This window comes from Pseudorasbora parva, chromosome 7 (assembly GCF_024679245.1).
Source record: "Pseudorasbora parva isolate DD20220531a chromosome 7, ASM2467924v1, whole genome shotgun sequence".
NCBI classification, from domain to species: Eukaryota; Metazoa; Chordata; class Actinopteri; order Cypriniformes; family Gobionidae; genus Pseudorasbora; species Pseudorasbora parva.
Genome location: NC_090178.1, coordinates 46,672,348 through 46,694,795, shown reverse-complemented (window position 1 = coordinate 46,694,795; position 22,448 = coordinate 46,672,348). Strand labels below are relative to the sequence as shown.

At 38.8% G+C, this 22,448-nt stretch overlaps 1 protein-coding gene across 1 annotated transcript in view; it reads left to right on the top strand.

Moving 5' to 3' along the window:
• The window catches only part of ascc3 (activating signal cointegrator 1 complex subunit 3), a 327,642-nt gene that overhangs the window by 265,424 nt on the left and 39,770 nt on the right, over positions 1-22,448 (top strand). Inside the window, exons 33-34 of the mRNA XM_067449368.1 lie at positions 4,891-5,023; positions 5,799-5,924. Of these exons, the coding sequence (XP_067305469.1) occupies positions 4,891-5,023; positions 5,799-5,924 (259 nt within the window). The remainder of the gene's footprint in view (positions 1-4,890; positions 5,024-5,798; positions 5,925-22,448) is intronic.

The following is a 22,448-nucleotide window of genomic DNA, read 5'->3' as shown; positions in this document are numbered from 1 at the left end:
CTGTGTCCTAGACCAAATACACTGCCAAAAATAAATTGAAATTACATGATGAAATGAAATTACAATCGCTAGGACATATTTCCCAATATTTAGGAGAACTGAGTGAGGAGTTTATAAATTTGCTAACCAACTTTCAGCTTCACAGCAGTTCATTTTACTTTTACAAATCAACTCATTCTTCCAGAGCACTAGCAGCACAGGTTTACATCCAACACTAACATCAGGAACATTATACAAGTAAAATTTCTTTACAAAACTAGAATGACACTCTCTGCTGCTTTTAATTCACTGCATGCTTACAGTACAGTACAACATTATTCCTAAGTTTCCTCTTTTGAATGGATGGTAATGGCCTAACACTTGTGTTGGTGTTCAGTTTCATCAAAGTTGCTTTGATAGTGTTTGATTTTTTTAGCAGTATAAATTGCATTACAATATTACTGTATACATGTTGTAAATTGCTGTCTCATTCAGTTTTGTATTATGTTATTGTTTTGTCCATAAGTTTAACACTTTTGAAAACAGCATGTAAGGATGTGCGAATTGGCCTGTAGAACAAAGTTTTGATTGTGTTTGTGTCAAAGTGAGAAAAGATTTCAGGTAAATTGAAAGATGTTGCCATTGAATGCATTTTTTGCTAAAGCAATGTTGATCCACAGTTAAGCTGTGATATAAAATGTTCTTTTACAAAACATTTCTCAATAATAAACACACTTTTTCAACTCTTCACACAGTGATCACAACTTCAGTCTGTGCAAGCTAAACTGTGGATCATTGGCACTTGATTTGAGACATGAATTAAGTGTTTTGTTGGTTTTTGTGGATGTTGAATGTGAAATAACTGCTGTGAAGACGAAAGTTGGTTTGGAGAACTGTGTGAAGGATTTTGAAAATGACCAAAGTATTGAGAAATGTGGCCTAGCGATTGTAAAAAATGTAATTTAGTTTAATTTGGCAGGGCAAATCACAGCATCTTCTCTAGTTTATTTGAGAAGGGTTCTGCCACATTGGTAGTTTGAGCTCTATTGGCCTGTGCACAGCAAACACACAAACTGGTTTTTCAAGTCTCCTTTATTGAAATGTAAATTGTGAGTGGGGGGTTGTGGGGGTTGAGGAGAGAAACACACAGTCGTCGTGATTTACTATCTAACAGGGGACCTGAGTCAGTGTGTGTGTAACGTAATCACTATTCAATAATGACCTGCAATTAATACATTAGAGAGCTATTTCTGCTTGATTTAACCCTTTAAACTCAGGTATTGCTGTAAAAACTCTAAATCTTTACAGTGTGTTTGTGATGATAAGAAATGTCACAGCAAACACACAGGTGTCGTGATTTACTATCTAACAGGGGACCTGAGTCAGTGTGTGTGTGTAACATAATCACTATTCAATAATGACCTGCAATTAATACATTAGAAAGCTTTCTGCTTGATTTAACCCTTTAAACTCAGGTATTGCTGTAAAAACTCTAAATCTTTACAATGTGTTTGTGATGATAAGAAATGTCACAGCAAACACACAGGTGTCGTGATTTACTATCTAACAGGGGACCTGAGTCAGTGTGTGTGTGTAACATAATCACTATTCAATAATGACCTGCAATTAATACATTAGAGAGCTATTTCTGCTTGATTTAACCCTATAAACTCAGGTATTGCTGTAAAAAATCTAAATCTTTACAGTGTGTTTGTGATGATAAGAAATGTCACAGCAAACACACAGGCGTCGTGATTTACTATCTAACAGGGGACCTGAGTGAGTGTGTGTGTAACATAATCACTATTCAATAATGACCGGCAATTAATACATTAGAGAGCTATTTCTGCTTGATTTAACCCTTTAAACTCAGGTATTGCTGTAAAAACTCTAAATCTTTACAGTGTGTTTGTGATGATAAGAAATGTCACAGCAAACACACAGGTGTCGTGATTTACTATCTAACAGGGGACCTGAGTCAGTGTGTGTGTGTAACGTAATCACTATTCAATAATTACCTGCAATTAATACATTAGAGAGCTATTTCTGCTTGATTTAACCCTTTAAACTCAGTTATTGCTGTAAAAACTCTAAATCTTTGCAGTGTGTTTGTGATGATAAGAAATGTCACAGCAAACACACAGGTGTCGTGATTTACTATCTAACAGGGGACCTGAGTCAGTGTGTGTGTGTAACGTAATCACTATTCAATAATGACCTGCAATTAATACATTAGAGAGCTCAGGGCCGGCTCTAGCTCTTTGGTTGCCCTAGGCGAGATGGAGTTTTGCGCCCCCCACCCAACTCCACTCACTTTTATCGTCTCTAATTCAGCACATGTCTGTTTTCCTAGGCCTACCCCTAACGGAGAATCACTTATTATTAAACACGTTCGACGCTTTATTTCCACTTTTCAAACATTTTCTCACTTTTAATTAAAAATATATGCCTTTCCAATTTGATATTTGATGGGAAAAGGGAATAGAGTGAGTGTGGCAAAAGGCAGGATCGAACCACTGATCGATCTGCATCAAATCTTGATGCCGTGCGTCTTACCACTACACTACAGCCACTATAAAGAATTAGGTGAACACAGCATATTTGTGTTTAATGTAAATAATATGGCATCTTTCATTAGCCTGCTCCAGTAAAAAAAAAAAAAAAAACGAGAGGCCGTATTTATTTCCTTCCGACGCCCACGTAGAGAGCGTTTGTACTTTTCATAAATAACACGTTATCCACATTCATAACGAACTGGACTTTTGATATTTAAATGACATCCATGTAGGTTATTGTAGATTATTGTCAGTGAAGTTATGTTTGCAATACGTATAGTAATTATGTAGAAAACTAGCAAGTGATAGCTTAGCGACAATATTAATAATATTTAGAAAATAAATATTAGTTGATAAGATTGATACTAAGTAATTTTATTTTGTTTGACAACTTATTGGCTGAGATAAGAAGACTAACCTCTATACTGGGCTTTCTTTCAATTTTCTTCCTTTCTTTTTTTCTCTTTTTCCGTCCCTGTGCATCCGCGGGGTTTAGACGCCTCATTTTTGATGAACGCGCAAGATGAGCACTTGCCTGACCTAACGCCTGAACTAATAATCAATAATCACCATCAATTCAATCTAATAATCAGGTTGATAAGTAATAAAACGTGTGGCTGAGGGGGCGCCCTATGATGATCATGTTTAATGAACATTATGTTGTATTTCGCTTGTTCCGATTCTATGCTTAATGGGTAGTAATGGGCGGCACTAGAGCGCGCTCGCGCCCCTAACACAATTGTCGCCCTAGGCAACCGCCTAGCTCGCCTATAGCAAACGCCGGCCCTGAGAGAGCTATTTCTGCTTGATTTAACCCTATAAACTCAGGTATTGCTGTAAAAACTCTAAATCTTTACAGTGTGTTTGTGATTATAAGAAATGTCACAGCAAACACACAGGCGTCGTGATTTACTATCTAACAGGGGACCTGAGTGAGTGTGTGTGTAACATAATCACTATTCAATAATGACCGGCAATTAATACATTAGAGAGCTATTTCTGCTTGATTTAACCCTTTAAACTCAGGTATTGCTGTAAAAACTCTAAATCTTTGCAGTGTGTTTGTGATGATAAGAAATGTCACAGCAAACACACAGGCGTCGTGATTTACTATCTAACAGGGGACCTGAGTCAGTGTGTGTGTAACGTAATCACTATTCAATAATGACCTGCAATATTCAATAATGTAAATGCATTGATGTACCTGACAATAATCTTAAATGAGAGATGTGGACTGATCATATACTGTAATTATGAAGACACAACAGAGAATGAATTTCTTAAAGAAATGACTTTTCTGTAATGTATTAGGTATTATGTCTAAGGTATATTGTGTTTGTGTGTGTGTGTGTGCCTATTGTGATACCAGATGCCTGTGTAAACAAGTTAACTTTAATGTGTTGACTAACATACTAAAGCACAAGAAGACTTGTGGACTAACTAAGTGTAGTGTGTTACTTGATGTTACATCTTGTAACTTTATTGCGACTGTGTAATAAATATATTTAAAAATAAATTAAAGTATTAAAGTATATTTTAGGTTACAAATAAATACTTCTCAGTACATTCAAAAGAACACAGTTATTATAAAAAGACATATTATTACTTGACACATTATATAGTCTGTACGAAGCTTAACTGCATTTATGTTATTTATTTGTAAAGACATGTAATGGTGGAGATGGCATATATATATATATATATATATATATATATATATATATATATATATATATATATATATATATATATATATATATATATATATATATATATATATATATATATATATATATAAAATGAAGACAGACTTGACTGCCAGCTCACTTCACATTCACACACAGCTCCACTGCAGACTAATGGAGGTCCCCTGTTGGATAGGTAGACATCGGTCACACACACACACACACAGCTCCATTAGAGTCTATGGAGGTCCCCTGTTGGATAGGTAGACATCGTTCAGGTCCCCTCTTGGCATATTTTTAAAAAAATAAAAAAATGCTTATTTGAAGTTATATTATGAATAAGGACCTTAAAAGAAAATTTTGTATGTGATTTTTGTTTCTTCAAAATGACTAGAAACACAGGTCCCCTCTTGGATAGTGTAGAGTGATAGTCCCCTCTTGGTAATATAGACGTGTATGTGTGTGTGTGTGTGTGTGTGTGTGTGTGTGTGTGTGTGTGTGTGCGTGCGTGCGTGTGTGTGTGTGTGTGTGTGTGTGTGTGTGTGTGTGTGTGTGTGTGTGTGTGTGTGTGGGTGTGGGTGTGTGTGGGTGTGTGTGGGTGTGTGTGGGTGTGTGTGTGTGTGTTTTCGCTGACTGTCCAATGTCATTGATCTCTGTCATTTCCATTCCAGATGTTCTTCAGATGATGGGTCGAGCAGGACGGCCGCAGTTCGATGACCAGGGCAAGGCTGTTATCCTCGTGCATGACATCAAGAAGGACTTCTATAAGAAGTTTCTGTACGAGCCCTACCCTGTGGAGTCGAGGTGTGTACAAAGCAACACGTCTCACTGCTGGGTGTTAGTACACTGCAAAAAATGCTCTTCGTACTTAGTACTTTCGTCTTGTTTCTAGTCTAAATATCTAACAATTCTTAAATCAAGAAGCAATTACTAGATGAGTAAAACAACATAAGATATTTTGGTAACACTTTATTTTAAGATTCAGTTATTAACTATTAACTAGTTGCTTATTATCATGCATATTACTAGGATATTGTCTGTTTATTAGTACTTATAAAGCACATATTAATGCCTTATTCTGCATGACCTTATTCTACATCCCTTAATCCGACCCAATACCTAAACTTAAAGCTACAAAAACTACCGTACTAACTATTAATAAGCAGTAAATTAGGAGTTTATTGAGGCAAAAGTCGTAGTTAATAGTGAATATGTGTTCCCCATACTAAAGTTTTAAAAATTAAATAAAAATGAAGTGAGTTTTTGCTTAAAACAGGCAAAATGATCTGCCAATGGGCTGAGAAAAAATAATCTTATTTCTGTTTGGGATGGAAACAAGAAACAAGATTTCAATCAGAAACGAGAATATTTTTTCTCACCCCATTGGCAGATCATTTTGCCTGTTTTAAGCAAAAACTATTTTCAAGAAAACATATCGTATGTCGTTTTACTTATCTAGTAAATGCTTCTTGATTTAAGAATTGTTAGATATTTAGACTAGAAACAAGACGAAAGTACTAAGAAGAGCATTTTGTGCAGTTTGATGACAGAAGTGGGCGTTTTTCCTCTGTTTCTTCAGTCTTCTGAGCGTGCTCTCCGACCACTTGAACGCAGAAATCGCAGCAGGCACAGTCACCTCAAAGCAAGACGCCATGGATTACATCACCTGGACCTACTTCTTCCGCAGGCTGGTCATGAACCCCAGGTACTGCATGTTTCACTTTTGGGTCTCTTCTGTCATGACAAATCCTGTCTGCCTGTGAAATCACGTCCGCTTATAGGACCCAACATGGTAGCGGTTTTACATGCCCGATCAAAAGCTGTTATACATGGTTCTGGACAAGCAATTGTTTTAAAATAAACTTTGAATTAATTGCCATACTAAGTACACACACCACACAAAAAAAAACATTTATTTGAAATATGTAATTGATTGCTTTAATTGGAGCAATAACATGTTCTAAATTATTTCAACCCAAAGGGAGATATTTTATTCAACAGAATCCACTTTCCACAAACCACAACAAACGGCTTGTTTGGACTACAGCAGGATTTTTTTTCTGGCCTTTATGAAGTCACAATGTTCATTTATATAATCTCCACCCAAGGAATATGCAGAAAAGTTTGCGAGGCCTGGTCGAGCTGCATTAGAGAAGAGATGCTGTTTATTCCGTCCCGTTTCCAAAACTCCTCTGTTTGACCTTCCTAAGGCTGACAAACAAGAGTGGTTAAAATTTAAACACTGTTCCTGAACATTACAACCCCAACGTTTATGTGCCCGCTGCACGTTTTACGGAGAACAGCTTGTTTTCTTTTGCTTTTTTTAGACGGTTCACCGCTCCTTAGGAATAATTAGCCATGGTTTTGTGATCGATTACAGTTTGTTTTAGCAAAAGCGTTCTGACAAATATCACGGTTAAATGGAGGATAACATCATATCTGCAATGTAAAGAAAATTACAAAAAACACACCACTCTAAAACGTCCTGTGAAATCTGAGATTTGAAAAGTCCAAAATCCTCTTGTTCATTAACCTCATCAGGGTTTAAATCAGGATTTATCTGTTTTTGAAATTGATAGCATCTGTAATATGTACCCTAGAAAAGAACTTGTGGTTATGGAGGGGCGGGACATTTCCAAAACACCTGCTAAGCAATGCCAATCACAGCACATTTCGTAAGGAGGGGTTTCATCGAAATCGGTGTGTTCAAGCCAGACAAGGGAGAGAGTAGCTTTAATAATGTACAATATGTGGAAAATCATGCCTTTTTGGACAATCAAGTATGAAAACATATTCTAGTACACCCAAAAACATAACCAAGATTTCGAATTGTGAGGGCACACAACCCCGCTTTAAAATTCCTAAATAAAGCTTCAATTTGTTAACACCTAATGCATTTAGAGTCATAACAACGGATAATACTTATGCAGGATTTATTTTAGATTTTTATTAAATTCTACATACACCAATACAATTTTACATTCAACATTTTAACGTCAACCAATCAGACCTCAAGGTACCACCAAAATACCAAATACTTTTCACATCCCGATAAGCCGATTCGTCTCGATCGCCCCCAGCTGGTTGGCCCCAGTATAGCTCATCAAAATTACACTTTTCCAAAGATGGGGTCTGTCATTTTAGGTATTAGGTTTTTATCACGCTGATGTTAGTTCAGGTGTTCGTTCTTTAAATAAATTTGGTTTTAGTTAGTATTAGTTCGATAAAAATCGATTGCTTTCATGATTGACAGCTTCTCTGAGTGAAGTTGTCACTGAGGCACCAACATACTTTTTGCAGGATTTTCGGGAGGAGATCGGAGATTTAGCTTTAATTTCTACATTTCCATAGCAGTTTATTTCACACTGACAGAATGGGTTGTTCTGCAGTACAGATACTGCAGGAGTGTAGGCCAGAGTCCTGCACGGGTCCATTTTTGGAGACCGGCCCCCGCCCGTACCCGCAAGGTTTAGCACCAGATCCGACCCGTGACCCGTGAAAATTTCAAAATTAAATCCGTACCCGCCCAGACCAGTTAATATTTGGCCCATTACCCGACCCGTGCCCGCGATAAATCACACACGCTAAAACATTCAAATTAAAATGCTTTATTTTTTTATCCTACACCTCTCTCAACATCAACAGCGTCATGAATGGGCTAATGAAACAGGCAAAAGTGCCTTTAAAGACTCATTGTCAACAATTTCATATAGCTACTCCACTCACCAGCTTTACTTTTACTTCATCCATTGCTACTCCTGCAACGCTTGCTCCTTCTGCGCTACGAGAGGCATCAACTAAAGTTTCAATGTCGCAGTGGTGGTGACGTGATGGGTCAAATGGTATATCATTGTTGCGTGTATGTGTAATGGTAATTTGGACATAGAAATTGTAATAGCCTACAATATGTTGGATGGGGGAAGAAGGAGGCGGGAACCGGCGAACATTTAAAAGACTTTAACCAAACAAAACGAAAGTAACGTGAGTAGCCCTTCATGGACATCTCCCATGCGCACACGCATAATAAAACATAAACACAACTCAACGTCAAATCCAGGTCTGGTGATATCTCGTCCTTATATGCTTCCGAGCTCCCTCAGAGAACTCGAGACCGGTGTGGCTCGCAGGTGACGCTCATTCACAATCACGCCCTGTTCTCTCTCTCTCTCGCTCTCGCGTTCACTTTGCCACAGAAATATTGCACATATTTTTCATCCGCCTATCCGCGCTACTACGGTTAATGTATCCGCCCGCATCCCCGCCCGTGAATTTTATAAATGTCATAATCCACCCGTTTTAGCCACTTTTATGCAGAGACCCGTTGCAGGACTCTGGTGTAGGCGGGCTCCTGATACCGCGCCTCTACTTTTGGGACTCAGGTCCCAAATCAGCGCAAGATGTCAGCGCCATATTCGCATTGGCGGCGTCACTTTTCCTCATTGGAAGATAGTGAAGGTCCATCTTTTTTTAAAGTCTATGGTTTGAACAATATAATATAACATGATCATTGTTTTCATGATCAACCATTGCTGTGACTACTTTTGCTCATCCTTAATTAACATTAGTTATGCATTTCAAATTTCATGAAATAATAATGAGCAATACTGTTTTCATAAATGAACATAAACTTGGTTTTATACAGAAAATTCTTAAATGGGTGTCAAAATCTATTTACACGTTAAATCTATTATCGCATTACATTTTCTTAAAGTGCTTTAAGAGATAGTTTAATGTTTTTAATGTGATTTATTTAGCCTTTGGTGCTTAAATGACAAACTTTATCTTTAAAAAACTGCAAGAGATCACTCTTAAGCCCTATTCGCACGGGACTAGTATTATCTGGGGACCTTATGGTGATTTGTAATAATGCAGAGAATGTCGGTATCCTTATCCCGTGCGAATCGGCCATGTCTGTAATTTGTAAAGTAATATTTTTCCCCGCAAATTTCCTACCATATTTTGCTAAACACCGAGGTCCTGTGATAATGAGGGGTGTAACGGCACACGTATTCATACCGAATCGGTACAGGGCTTTCGGTTCAGTGCACGTGTGTACCGAATGCAATCTTTAACAGTTAACAGTCGGCTTGTTTTATGCCTGGAACATACTTCAATCCGAGTCCCCACGCAAACATATTAGGCATTCAGTCCATTTCACAAAATTCAAACGATAAGTGCTGTTTTGACGCTCCTTAATGTCATGTGACTGATCACAGACACGTCAGTTCAAACGCCATCCTGTCTTCCTAAAGAATAAACATTAATATCTCTTAAGGTATGTTGAGCATACATTACACCTTACTGAAATGTATATGTCGTGTAATCGCTTAATCTGTGTTTCAACAAAACAGCTTGAGAACAATGTCCCTATCACATTTACCCCAGGCAAGTCATTCGGTGTCCACCCCACAGCCGTTAGTTCATATGCACTAGATTAGCCTATATAGTCATTATATTCTACATTAACCTGTTATTGATGTCTTGTGTATTTAATGCATGTTTAAATAAATCTGTCATGATTTGACAGACGTGTATAAATTATTATATTATATATAAAAAATATATAATTAGATTTTGAAGTTAATGCAAAAACTGCCTCATGTGAAGCTTATGAGTGTTGATTATTATATCTAAAAATAAATAACTGAATTGAGGCTAATAGTTGGGCTCTGTTGTTAACCTTTAATATTACAATGTGTAGCCTCAGTAAGGACTCCCTATATTTACAGCATTATCTTTAAGAAACTTTTAGTTATAATTGAATTTAAGGACAGACACATTTTTGCAGTATAAATACCACTGTTGAATAAAAATAAATAAAAAGCAATTATGTAAAACTGCTGTACCGAGATCATACCAAACCGTGACTTCAAAACCGAGGTACGTGCCGAACCGTCAGATTAGTGCACCGTCACACCCCTAGTGATAAAAGTAGTCCTGTGCAAATCGGCATCTCTGTGATTTGGCCAGGATAAGGCGGATCGTATATCATTTTTGCAAGTTTTTTATTTCCTGTGTGCATTTCTATCTTTATCTTTCATGAAGAACGGAGGCTGCATTCATAATGCGCACCGTTATGAATTCCTGTGTGGATGTACAGATTACTTTCACTTTAGAATAAGTACCAGTTTAGGAGCAAACTGATTGAATGGTGTGTTTAATATTAATATTAATGAAAAGCAGAACAGAACAGTACAATGACAAGTTTAATTAAATGGGCGCTTTTACATTTAGCTTTAAGCTCAATCTTCCGCTGTATATTGTCAGCTTCTCACTCGTGATAAATGACATCTGACTCCAGCCGCTGGTCTGAGCTCAGTTGAATGAAATCATTTTTATTACTATAAAACAATCAAAACGATATCGATAAATATGACTGTTTTTAAATATAGCTGTATAAAATCCATATTTTGTACATATGATTTCATACAGCTATATCTATAATGAAAAAAAAAAACATTTACAGCTCTTGACATCATATCCGGGAGAAAAGTCTGTAAATTTGAGTAAAATCACAGGATTTGCTTATCCCGTGTGAATGCACGACACAAAACTCAGATGTGGGGGTAATTCCTAAATCACAGAGGTCCCGAGAGAATACTAATCCTGTGCGAATTGGGCTTTAGTTAGTTCATGATCCCTAATGCATTAAATGTTGTTAACTCTTACCCCGCCAGCGTTTTAAAAAAAAAGTTGCCAGCCACCGCCAGGGTTTTTGACAATTTTCACCAAAATTTAATAGCCCATAGAATATTTTGTTTAATAAAAAAATCTGAGCATGCAATATATCAAAATAAAGAACTGACCCTCTTCTTTTAAAATTTTTTTTTTATTTTATTCTAGCTTCATGCATTCCTTTTTTATCAACACTTGAATATGGGTAGGTTTCATAAAAAAAGCAACATTTTGAAAAAAAAGCTGAGAAAATAAAATTTTTGTGAAAGACTGTTTCCAGATCAGATTCAGAGCAACGATCAAACACAGATGGAGGAGATCGAGTCCATCAACACCCCTAATGCTTACACAGTCCTGTAGCTCGTCCTGGGTCCACATTTCATTCAGTAACATTAGATAGTTTTGATTCATATGGTGTTTAATGAAGATGATCACGTTATTTTAATATGCATATGATTACAAGCGAGCGCTCATTTCACTGCGTCTTACTCGCGTCTGTTTTGATCAGGAGATTTAGGACTCATTCAGAAGATGCGCAATAGCGCCCCCTAGCGCCCGACAGTGAAAACACAGAAACCCGGAAAATTCCGTTATTGGCCTGGAAGCGTTTTCTCACAAATAACGGAAATTTCGGTGTTTGGCGGGGAAAGAGTTAATGAATTGAGTGTTGTTTAGCTACAGGAGTCTCAGTTGTCTTTGTTCATTTGTTCTTTTGTGTTGATGTGGCATTATATTGGCCATCGGCACCCAGGTGTGTCACTAGTAAGTTGCAATTCAATTCAAGAGGAGGATTTGATGTTTACACACAGAAAAAGGCATTTCAGTGAACTTTTCTGTGAAATGTCGGCAGATACTTTCCATTTCCGCATAAGTATCTGTATGTGTTTTGAAATCTAGAGGTTGCATTTTATGGCTCTTCAAATAAACAAACAGAAAATAGTCTGGCTCAATAGTTCACATGAACAAACTGCGTGAATTCAAGAAAATTAGAACGATTACTTGTTTTGATAATTGGCCTGGTGGGAAATCCAAGCTGTTCAGTGAAAGTGCAGTGAGTGGACTGCAGCAAAAGACAGAAAAACATCTTCAGCCCCTTTCACAGGGCTCATTACTTACTGTGTTTCCATGGCAACGTCATCTCTGGACACAGTGGCCGCAGTCCAGCCCCGACAGTTTACACCTCCATCACAAAACAAGGGCTGAGAGATCACACACACACACACACACCAGCCTCACAGGGTCACATAGGGCAGCTCAGACATCTGCGATGAATAGAAGAAGATGATTCCAGAACATTCCACTGACATTTGCACGCCTGTCAGGCCACATTAAACATAAAGACCTGTCTGTGCCCTCTCCCTCGTTGCAAACACCCAAACACACACACACACACACACACCGACTCCTCAGCTACTGTAATAACTAAAGAAAGGAAACTTTGTATAGGCCATGTTTTTTCTAAACTTTTCATTTATTTTATCCCCATGTCCACTTATAATCTTTTAGGCTGTGTTCACACTTGTCATGTTTGGTTGGATTAAAACAAACCCTGGTGTGATTGCTCGGTTAGTGCAGTTCATTTGAACATATCTGAACGCTGCCATCCGAACCCTGGTGCGCACCAAACAAGCGGACCGAGAGCGCTGAAGAGACGGGTCTCGGTCCGCTTCCAAACAAACTCTGGTGCGGATCGATTGATATAGGAACGCAACACGGACCAAAGACATGTAAACGGACCAAAAACAGGACGTAATGTCATAAGATGCGACGCATAGTCAGCTGATTTGACAACGCGAAAGATCGATCGGTGTATCAAAAATGAGTAACGTTAATGTTAGTGTGCAAACGGAGAGCAACGAGGAGGTAAAGTGCCTCATCAATATTGGCTCCGACGAGCATGTGTCAAAAATGCTAGAAAAAGCGCACAAAAAGCAGACCTGGTTCTTCTCATCAAAGGACCTGTGTTGCCCATTAATGCCCTTTCACACAAAAAGCAAAATGAATAAGCGAATATTTCGCGTCAAAACCATTCACATCAGCCGCGACACGAATTTGTGACGTTTCAAAACTCCAACACTCCTAAACATTCGCGGCGACAGCTGAGAAAACACGGGCACTTCATCATTCAGCAGGGACGGATCAGCAATCTGTGCGTTCTGGAAAAATTGTGGGTTTTGTGAACCATGCCACCCCTAATATGCACCTAAAACACAATCTTCCGTTGCAGTTTTCATCCATTTTATTTATTGTTTTTGGTATTTATTCAAGTGCATTTTTTGTTAACAGACTTGGAGTCCATTGCTTTTATTGTTTTTGGTTGTTTTGTTCATTTATTGTGAATATTTAAAATGTTTCTGTTTTCAGTGTTAAATAGTCTTTAGAAAAAGTTTATTGACCTTTGAAAAGGTGTACCTGCATTATGCCATTATTATTATTTTAGATGAAAATGGTCTCAGAACGACAATATTATCGTTTATCACAATCATTTCTTGGCCAATTTATCGTCCAGCAAAATTTGTTATCGTGACAGGCCTACAAATAACACGATATGATCAGCCATTATCAGGGCACTAATACGATCACTTATGTGAAACAGCCGTTAGTCAAAGGTCATACGTTTTTTTCACTTTGTTACTAAATACTGAGCAAATGTTGATGTTGTTTTATGCTAATGGTTGTGATCCCATTCTCACAGGGCAGTTTTACCTTCGGTTTGACCAAAAAATATTACGTTTTGATGTTCTCAAAGCTACACTGTGTGATATTTCCCCCCATCTAGCGGTGTAAAGTTATATGGCATTCCAGTGAATATTAGTTTCTGTTCCTCTCAATTCCCAATTTAGTCCAAGATTAACATGGCAATCCCCCTCTTCACATTCGACACGGTGCCATCAAGTGTTAAAAGGCCAAGCTTGAATTTATGGGTTTATAAATATGAAAATATGAAAACCCTGAGTCTTTTGGTAGTACAATCTACAAATCAGTCATGATGCAAAACAAAACAGCATAGCAAAGAATAGGTGACCCTCTAAAATATTTTGAGTGCAAAATTAGACACCCACACTCACACATTTGAACTAGTGTTGTAAGAGTTGCAAGATCCTGCACAGGTGTGAAATAAAATTCAACCCCAATGCAGAATGCACAGACAAAAAAAAAAAAAAAATGTTAATGGCAAAATGTTTGTGTAAAGTATTTCGAATGATCGCTGTCCATTCCTTATTTTGTTCGATTGTCAATTAAATACTGAGTAACAAAAAGGCTTCCCATGTGTTCCTCCAAAATTTCAATGTTTGATTGTAATCATTATGCAAACCTGTTATTATTTAACAAATATCTACCTGACCATGTATCTATATATAAATATCTAGCCTTGACAAAAAGTCTTTTAGAATGTCTAAACATGCACTATATTGCCAAAAGTTTTGGGACGTCTGCCTTTACATGCACATGAACTTTAAAGGAACTGTATGTAAGAAATGTATTTCAACTAATTATAAAATGGCCCTGATATGTCACTAGATATTAAGAAATCATGTTAATTTCAAATACTTATATCACTGACAACAGTAGTCCGGCCAGGATATTGTCATTTAAAAGTTGATGTTGCAGCCCTCAACTGGCCTGAAGCTCCGCCCTCCACCAATTGACCAATCACAAAGTCAGTAGTGTTTGGGCATCCGGATTGCCAGATCTGCTCTAGTTACCACAGCTGCAGATCTACAAACGCTCCTGATGATCCTGCAGCCAATCTGGCAACCTTGAGTCAGGGGGAGGGGGAGGGGGGAGAGTGATTGCAGTACCAGTTTTGGCCACAATCTTACATACACTTCCTTCAATGCCATCCAATTCTTAATCCGGAGGGTTTAAAATGGAGTTGGCCCACCCTTTGCAGCTCTAACAGCTTCAGCTCTTCTGGGAAGGCTTTCCTCAAGGTTTAGGAGTGTGTTTATGGGAGTTTTTGACCATTCTTCTAGAAGTGCATTAGTGAGGTCAGGCACTGATGTTGGACAAGAAGGCCTGGCTCTCAGTCTCCGCTCTAATTCATCCCAAAGCTGTTCAGTCAAGTTCCTCCACACCAAACTCACTCATCTGTGTCTTTAAGGGCCGACACGTTTTGCACTGGTGGGCAGTCATGTTGGAACAGGAAGGGGTCATCCCCAAAATGTTCTCACATTTCATGGGAGCATGAAATTGTCCAAAATGTCTTATGCTGAAGCATTTAGAGCTTCTTTCACTGGAACTAAGGGGCCAGGCCCAACCCCTGAAAAACAACCCCACACCATAATCCCCACTCCACCAAACTTTACATTTGGTACAATGCAGTCAGGCAAGTCCTGGCAACTGTCAAACCCAGACTCGTCCATTGGATTGTCAGACAGAGAAGCATGATTGGTCACTCCAGAGAACACGTCCTCTATAGTCCAGTGGCGGCTGCCTTACTCCACTGCATCCCATGCTTTGCATTGCTCTTGGTGATGTAAGGCTTGGATGAGCTGCTCGGCCATGGACACCCATTCCATGAAGCTCTCTACGCACTGAGCTCATCTGAAGGCCACAGAAGTTTGGAGGTCTGGAGCTATTGATATATAGTTATCATATAGTTGGTGACTTCTTCGCACTGTGCACCTCAGCATGTGCTGACCCTGCTTTGTGATTCTTTGTGACCTATCACTTCGTGGCTGAGTTGCTATTGTTCCCAATTGCTTCCACTTTGTTATAATCCCACTAACAGTTGAGTGTGGAATATTTAGTTATGAGGAAGTTTCACCAATGGACTTATTGCACAGGTGTCAACCTATCACGGCCCCACGCTTGAGTTCACTGAGCTCCTGAGAGCGACCCATTCTCTCACTAATGTGTGTAGAAGCGTCTGCTGACCAGTGCTTGATTTATACACCTGTGGACTTGAAGTGATTGAACACCTGAACTCAATAATTTGGAGGGGTGTCCCAATAATTTTGGATATATATATATATATATATATATATATATATATATATATATATATATATATATATATATACATATATATATATATATATATATATATATATATATATATACATATATATATATATATACATATATATATATATATATATATATATATATATATATATATATATATATATATATATATATATATATATATATATATATATATATATATAGGGTTAGGGTTAAGGTTAGGCCCTGTTCCAAACATCACTTTCAGTCTTCTGAACTTACAATGGCTTCTGTGTGCGCGTGTCTGTTAAGTCCATGAGGCTGTCCCATTCTTCCTGACAGTCAATGTGACTTTGTCACGAAAGTTATATTATAAAATATTATAAAATGTTTAAAGGAATCAAAACAGCAGCAGGAACTCCTCTGTCACACACACAAACAAATTTCTGCTGCGAAGAGACACAATTGCCTTTACATGTCTTTAGTCTGAGTTGCTTTCATATTTCTGTTCGTTTGGAAGCGGACAGAGACCCATCTTTTCAGCAGTCTCTTCAGATGGCTTCAAAAATCAAATGAACTGTACAAACAGAACAATCACACCAGGGTTTGTTTTAATCAAACTAAACCTGCCAAATGAGGAACGCAGACAAGTGGTCTTTTTTAGTGCTTTATCATAATAATTTTGTTTTCTGTGAGCGTCCCAATCCACGTTCGTCTGCACTATTCTATTGCAGTATAAAAAGTGTAAGTAGTATGTTCACACTGAAAATTACAAATAGAAAAAGTGCGCTTTAAATGCCCAGATGATGCAGAAATAAGATCATTTTACTCACCCCATTGGCAGATTATTTCGCTTATTTTAAGCAAAAACTCTCTTCATTTTGAGTTATTTTTCCCCAAAACAAGACAATTACTTTTGCTTGTCTATTAAATATTTCTTAATGTAAGAATTTTTAGATATTTTGACTAGAAACAAGTAAGAAAAGAAAGAAAAGCATTATTTACAGTGCACAATAACATTCCTGCACAATGCATACGTACATAATGTGTGTAAGTTAGGGCTGTAACGATATGCGATATGAAATCGAAATCGCAATACGCAGGTCCACGAACCTGTATCGCGATGTGAGAAGGCAGAATCGCGACACACCCCTTCCAACTCCCAGAATTATCCTTCCTGTCCAGGTCCAACTTTTAAGTCAGCATTATGGCAACATTTCAGCTACCCGGTGGAGAACAAGGATGGCAATCGTGTAGTTGACAAGACCCACACAATTTGCCGTAAGTGTTTCAAGAAGCTTCCCCAACCGGCTGGCAACGTGGTGTGAGCGTGGCGTTTCTGTTGCGTGTCATCCGCGGGGCGGCTGCGTGGCGTTTTCTCTTTCTTTGCACACCAGAAGCGTGTCTGACGCGGCGCTTCTGTTGGTATTGATGTACAGGAGGCCCTATACTTCATGTTAAATATATATTGCCTATTGGTACCGCAAAGAAAACGTCGGCAGAAGCCTATTGACCATACAGATATATGGTATTGACGGCAAAATAGGCTACAGAATACTGTACAGAATAAAACTGTTTTGTCCCCCCCATATCGAGGTTTGTATCGTACCGTGGGTCAAAAATCGTGATACGAACCGAATCGTGGGTTTGGTGTATCGTTACAGCCCTAGTGTAAGTGCATGGTGTAAAGTGTCATTTGGGACGTAACTACAGTTTCTTTAAACCGTGCGATTTCACTTATTTGTGTATATTTAGTTCCCGTTCGGATGCTGGGTGACTAGCTTAGAATAATCATGGTAATGTGTGAGGGTTGATGTCCTCGGAGGGCATTTTAGCGTCTTGCCACGGCTTTTCTTTTTTAATGTAATTTAAAAACAGCACAACAACTTGTTTCCAGTAAGGTTGCACATTAATAATAGCAGACACTATCTCGATTTGGCCCATCTCCATCTATCTCTGTGGTCCTGTGGCGCAGTCACCTCAACATCAGCCGTGATTGACTGGAGCTGAGCAGCTCCATCAGCGGACAGGAGCCCTAGAGGCCTCATAAACACCTCACATCAGCCATGCTGACGGGGACGGCCGTAGATTCATTAGCCCTATAGGTGTTCACTGCAAACACAGCGGATAAAGTTTATCGTTTATTATGCTGCCATAACACTTATCATGTACTATTGACATTCACAATTAAAGGAGTCTAGATCTTATACACTGCAAAAAAATGTATAACTACTAAACTACGTTCAGCAACTTTAATATACAAATAAATAAACAAAACGAAAGTAAACCCGCAGGCAGCCCCTCACGGACGACTGCCCGCAAAACACATAACAAAACTCAACATAAAATCCAGGCCTGGTCCTCTCTCGTCTTCCGCAGCCCTTGCTCCTCCTTTTATGCTCCCGTCACATGGCCGCGAGACGAGACCGGTGTGCCACGCAGCTGGCACTCGTCAACTCTAATCACCGGCCCGCTCTCGCGGTCCCTCGCCCGGCTGCCTGTCACACCTCAATCATCATATCCTCATATGAGAATGATTAGTGAAGGATCATGTGACTCTGAAGACTGGAGTAATGATGATAAATTCAGCTTTGATCACAGGAATAAATCACACTTTACTATACAGTGCCTTGTGAAAGTATTCGGCCCCCTTGAACTTTGCGACCTTTTGCCACATTTCAGGCTTCAAACATAATGATATGAAACTGTAATTTTTTGTGAAGAATCAACAACAAGTGGGACACAATCATGAAGTGGAATGAAATTTATTGGATATTTCAAACTTTTTTAACAAATCAAAAACGTAAAAAATTGGGCGTGCAAATTTATTCGGCCCCCCTAAGTTAATACTTTGTAGCGCCACCTTTAGCTGCGATCATAGCTGTAAGTCGCTTGGGGTGTGTCTCTTTCAGTTTTGCACATCGAGAGACCGTTTTGCCCATTCCTTGCAGAACAGCTGGAGCTCAGTGAGGTTGGATGGAGAGCGTTTGTGAACAGCAGTTTTCAGTTCTTTCCACAGATTCTCGATTGGATTTAGGTCTGGACTTTGACTTGGCCATTCTAACACCTGGATATGTTTATTTCTGAACCATCCCATTGTAGATTTTGCTTTATGTTTTGGATCATTGTCTTGTTGGAAGACAAATCTCCGTCCCAGTCTCAGGTCTTTTGCAGACTCCATCAGGTTTTCTTCCAGAATGGTCCTGTATTTGGCTCCATCCATCTTCCCATCAATTTTAACCATCTTCCCTGTCCCTGCTGAAGAAAAGCAGGCCCACACCATGATGCTGCCACCACCATGTTTGACAGTGGGGATGGTGTGTGGTCAGGGTGATGAGCTGTGTTGCTTTTATGCCAAACAACGTTTTGCATTGTTGCCAAAAAGTTCAATTTTGGTTTAATCTGACCAGAGCACCTTCTTCCACATGTTTGGTGTGTCTCCCAGGTGGCTTGTGGCAAACTTTAATCGACACTTTTTATGTATATATCTTTAAGAAATGGCTTTCTTCTTGCTACTCTTCCAGAAAGGCCAGATTTGTGCAGTACACGACTGATTGTTGTCCTATGGACAGAGTCTCCCACCTCAGCTGTAGATCTCTGCAGTTCCTCCAGAGGGATCATGGGCCTCTTGGCTGCATCTCTGATCAGTCTTCTCCTTGTATGAGCTGAACGTTTAGAGGGACGGCCAGGTCTTGGTAGATTTGCAGTGGTCTGATACTCCTTACTTTTCAATAATTATCGCTTGCACAGTGCTCCTTGGGATGTTTAAAGCTTGGGAAATCTTTTTGTATCCAAATCCGGCTTTAAACTTTTCCACAACAGTCTCTCGGACCTGCCTGGTGTGGTCCTTGTTCCGCCACTTTAACTAGAAGCTTAAAACAAGCAGGTGATTAATCTGGTGATTAGTACAATTTGCCAAAACTCACTTTAATTTTCACTTTTATTTCATAAATGTCTGTTGTTTTGTTTTTTTGTTTTTTATGAAAAGCATCATTTTGTCCAAATCGATTTAAAGGAACTGTTGATGCCTGTTTTAGACCACTTCTGTGAATTCCCGCTCATATATTTTGTGGGTGGGTCTGGACCGGTTTCAGTAAGACAGACGCATGTAATGCTCCTTCAGTCGGCACATGCAAATTAGGGTGTTCACATCCTTAAAGGCACTGCAGCAACAACAACCAAAAAATAGATTGTTTGGTTGCAGTGATCAGAGAGATGGTGTAAAATGTTCGTGACGAGTTTATGGAAACGGGTTTGTTTGAACAGTCTGATCTTCTGAAGCTGCAGTCCCTCTCAAAGGTTTGTTTAAGGCCGGTGGAATTATGTGATGCTATGAAAAATTCAGAAAGAGTCTGTAGACCTGTGGCCTTTTAGCCGTAGACATGTCCTTACGCACACACACACACATCTGGTTCACTATCTTTGTGGGGATATTCCATAGGCGTAATGGTTTTTATACTGTACAAACCGTATTTTCTTTCCCCTTACACTGCCTCTACCCCTAAACCTACCCAACACACACACACACACACACACACACACACACACACACACAGCCCCTGCCCCTAAATCTACCCATCACAGGAAACATTCTGCATTTTTACTTTCTCAAAAAAAACTCCTCCTGTATGATTTATAAGCATTTTGAAAAGTGGGGACCGCTGGCTGGTTCCCACAGTGTAGGTAATCTCAGGTTTTACTATCCTAAAGTGGACATTTGGTCCCTACAATGTAATATAAACAAGGACACACACACACGGACACACACCCACTCACACACACACACACTCAGGCCTCCTGACATGCTGTTACCTTCATGACACTTCTCTCCACCTGTTAACTGCTTGGAGGCGTTCACGTTTTGCAGCGTGTTCCAGCTGAAACCGGCTCTGTAAATTATCCCTCTGATGTGAGGCTCTAGTGTGTGTGTGTGTGTGTGTGTGTGTGTGTGTGTGTGTGTGTGTGTGTGTGTGTGTGTGTGTGTGTGTGTGTGTGTGTGTGTGTGTGTGTGTGTGTTTATATTACATTATGGGGACCAAATGTCCCCTTAAGGAGTAAAACCTGAGATTACCTACACTGTGGGAACCAGCCAGCGGTTCCCCCCTTTTCAAAAGGCTTATAATTCACACAGGAGGAGTTTTTTTAGAAAGTAAAAATGCAGAATGTTTCCTGTGATGGGTAGGTTTAGGAGCCGGGGCAGTGTAGGGGGATAGAAAATACGGTTTGTACAGTATGAATAAATTAAAAAAACATTACGCCTATGGAATGTCCTCACATGTCACAAAAACAAACGTGTGTGCGCGCGCGCGTCTGATCATTATTAACATGGACATCTTTATTTATTTATCACTGTGAATTTTTTTTTGGGGGGGGGGTGCAAATTAAAACACATCTTGTTCTCAATACTTCATATTTTGAGTGCTGAAAAAAAGTGAGCCATTACTACTGAATATATATCGGTGGAACCAGAATGATCTGACTTTTTTCCCTCTCTCTCACACACACACACACACACACACACACGCGCACACAAACAGCGGGAGAAATATTTGCCGTCACTCAGAGTTAATGAAGTGCATAGTTGTGTGTGGATCTCATGTGGTTGCTCTTTGCTGAGCATGGAAGTGATTTCTGCTCTCCAGCAAATCTGGGAATGATTTTGCAGCGAAGCATTGCTTTTCTGGAGGTGTTGTGTTTTGGTATAAACACCCACCTGTGCTGTCAGAGCAGGCTTGTGCACACATCTCTCCCAGTATCTGATGCATTACTTGCTTAAGAGGATGCTTGTCATATTGATGAACAGGTCCATATTGGACAATATTACGTTAGTTGTTGCTGTTGTATTTTAAGTGCATCACTTAATATTTCTCTTGCACATTTCAGGCCATGACTCCAACATTGAATTTCTAAAACTATTGCAATGTGATTTTCAGCGTTACGCTGTGCCTTGATATGATTTGCATAAATACGTAAAATTATACAGTTTATGGAGATGCAGATCTGTGTTTTATTTGATTTCTATTAATTCTGGGTAATTGTGTCACTTTAATAAAAGATTTGCTGTTCACTTTAAGTGTGGTTTGCTTCACGCAGGAACTCATTATTTCTGCCTTTAAATCTACTTGAAAATAATTGATATGATTGCGATATTAATCTTCAGTCTGTCGTGTCTCATGTCATCATAGCATTATCCAGAAAACAGATTACATTTTCCTCCGCAGTGAACAGTATTTTTAAAAAGCAGCCAAAGCAGATTTATTACATCATATCAGGCAAAACTGCCCATTTGTGACGGCGCATTCTTATGATTTATGCATTGCAACAAAATCATCTTGTTTTCCAGTTAAAATATCTAAGCATCCTTCAAAATAATAACTACATAAATAAATCAAAGCTTCTTAGAGGATCTTTTTGAATACAAGTGTTTTGTCTGATTATTTGACTTGGTTTTTGTTTAAAACGTATATTAATATCTTCATATCATTCATATCTTATCCAGGATACTTTCTTGTATATTTCAGTGGTTAATATCCTATGAAATCCTCAAGGTCATTTATCTTGTTTTAAGCACGTTTAGATATTTTTACAAGAAAATAAGTCACTC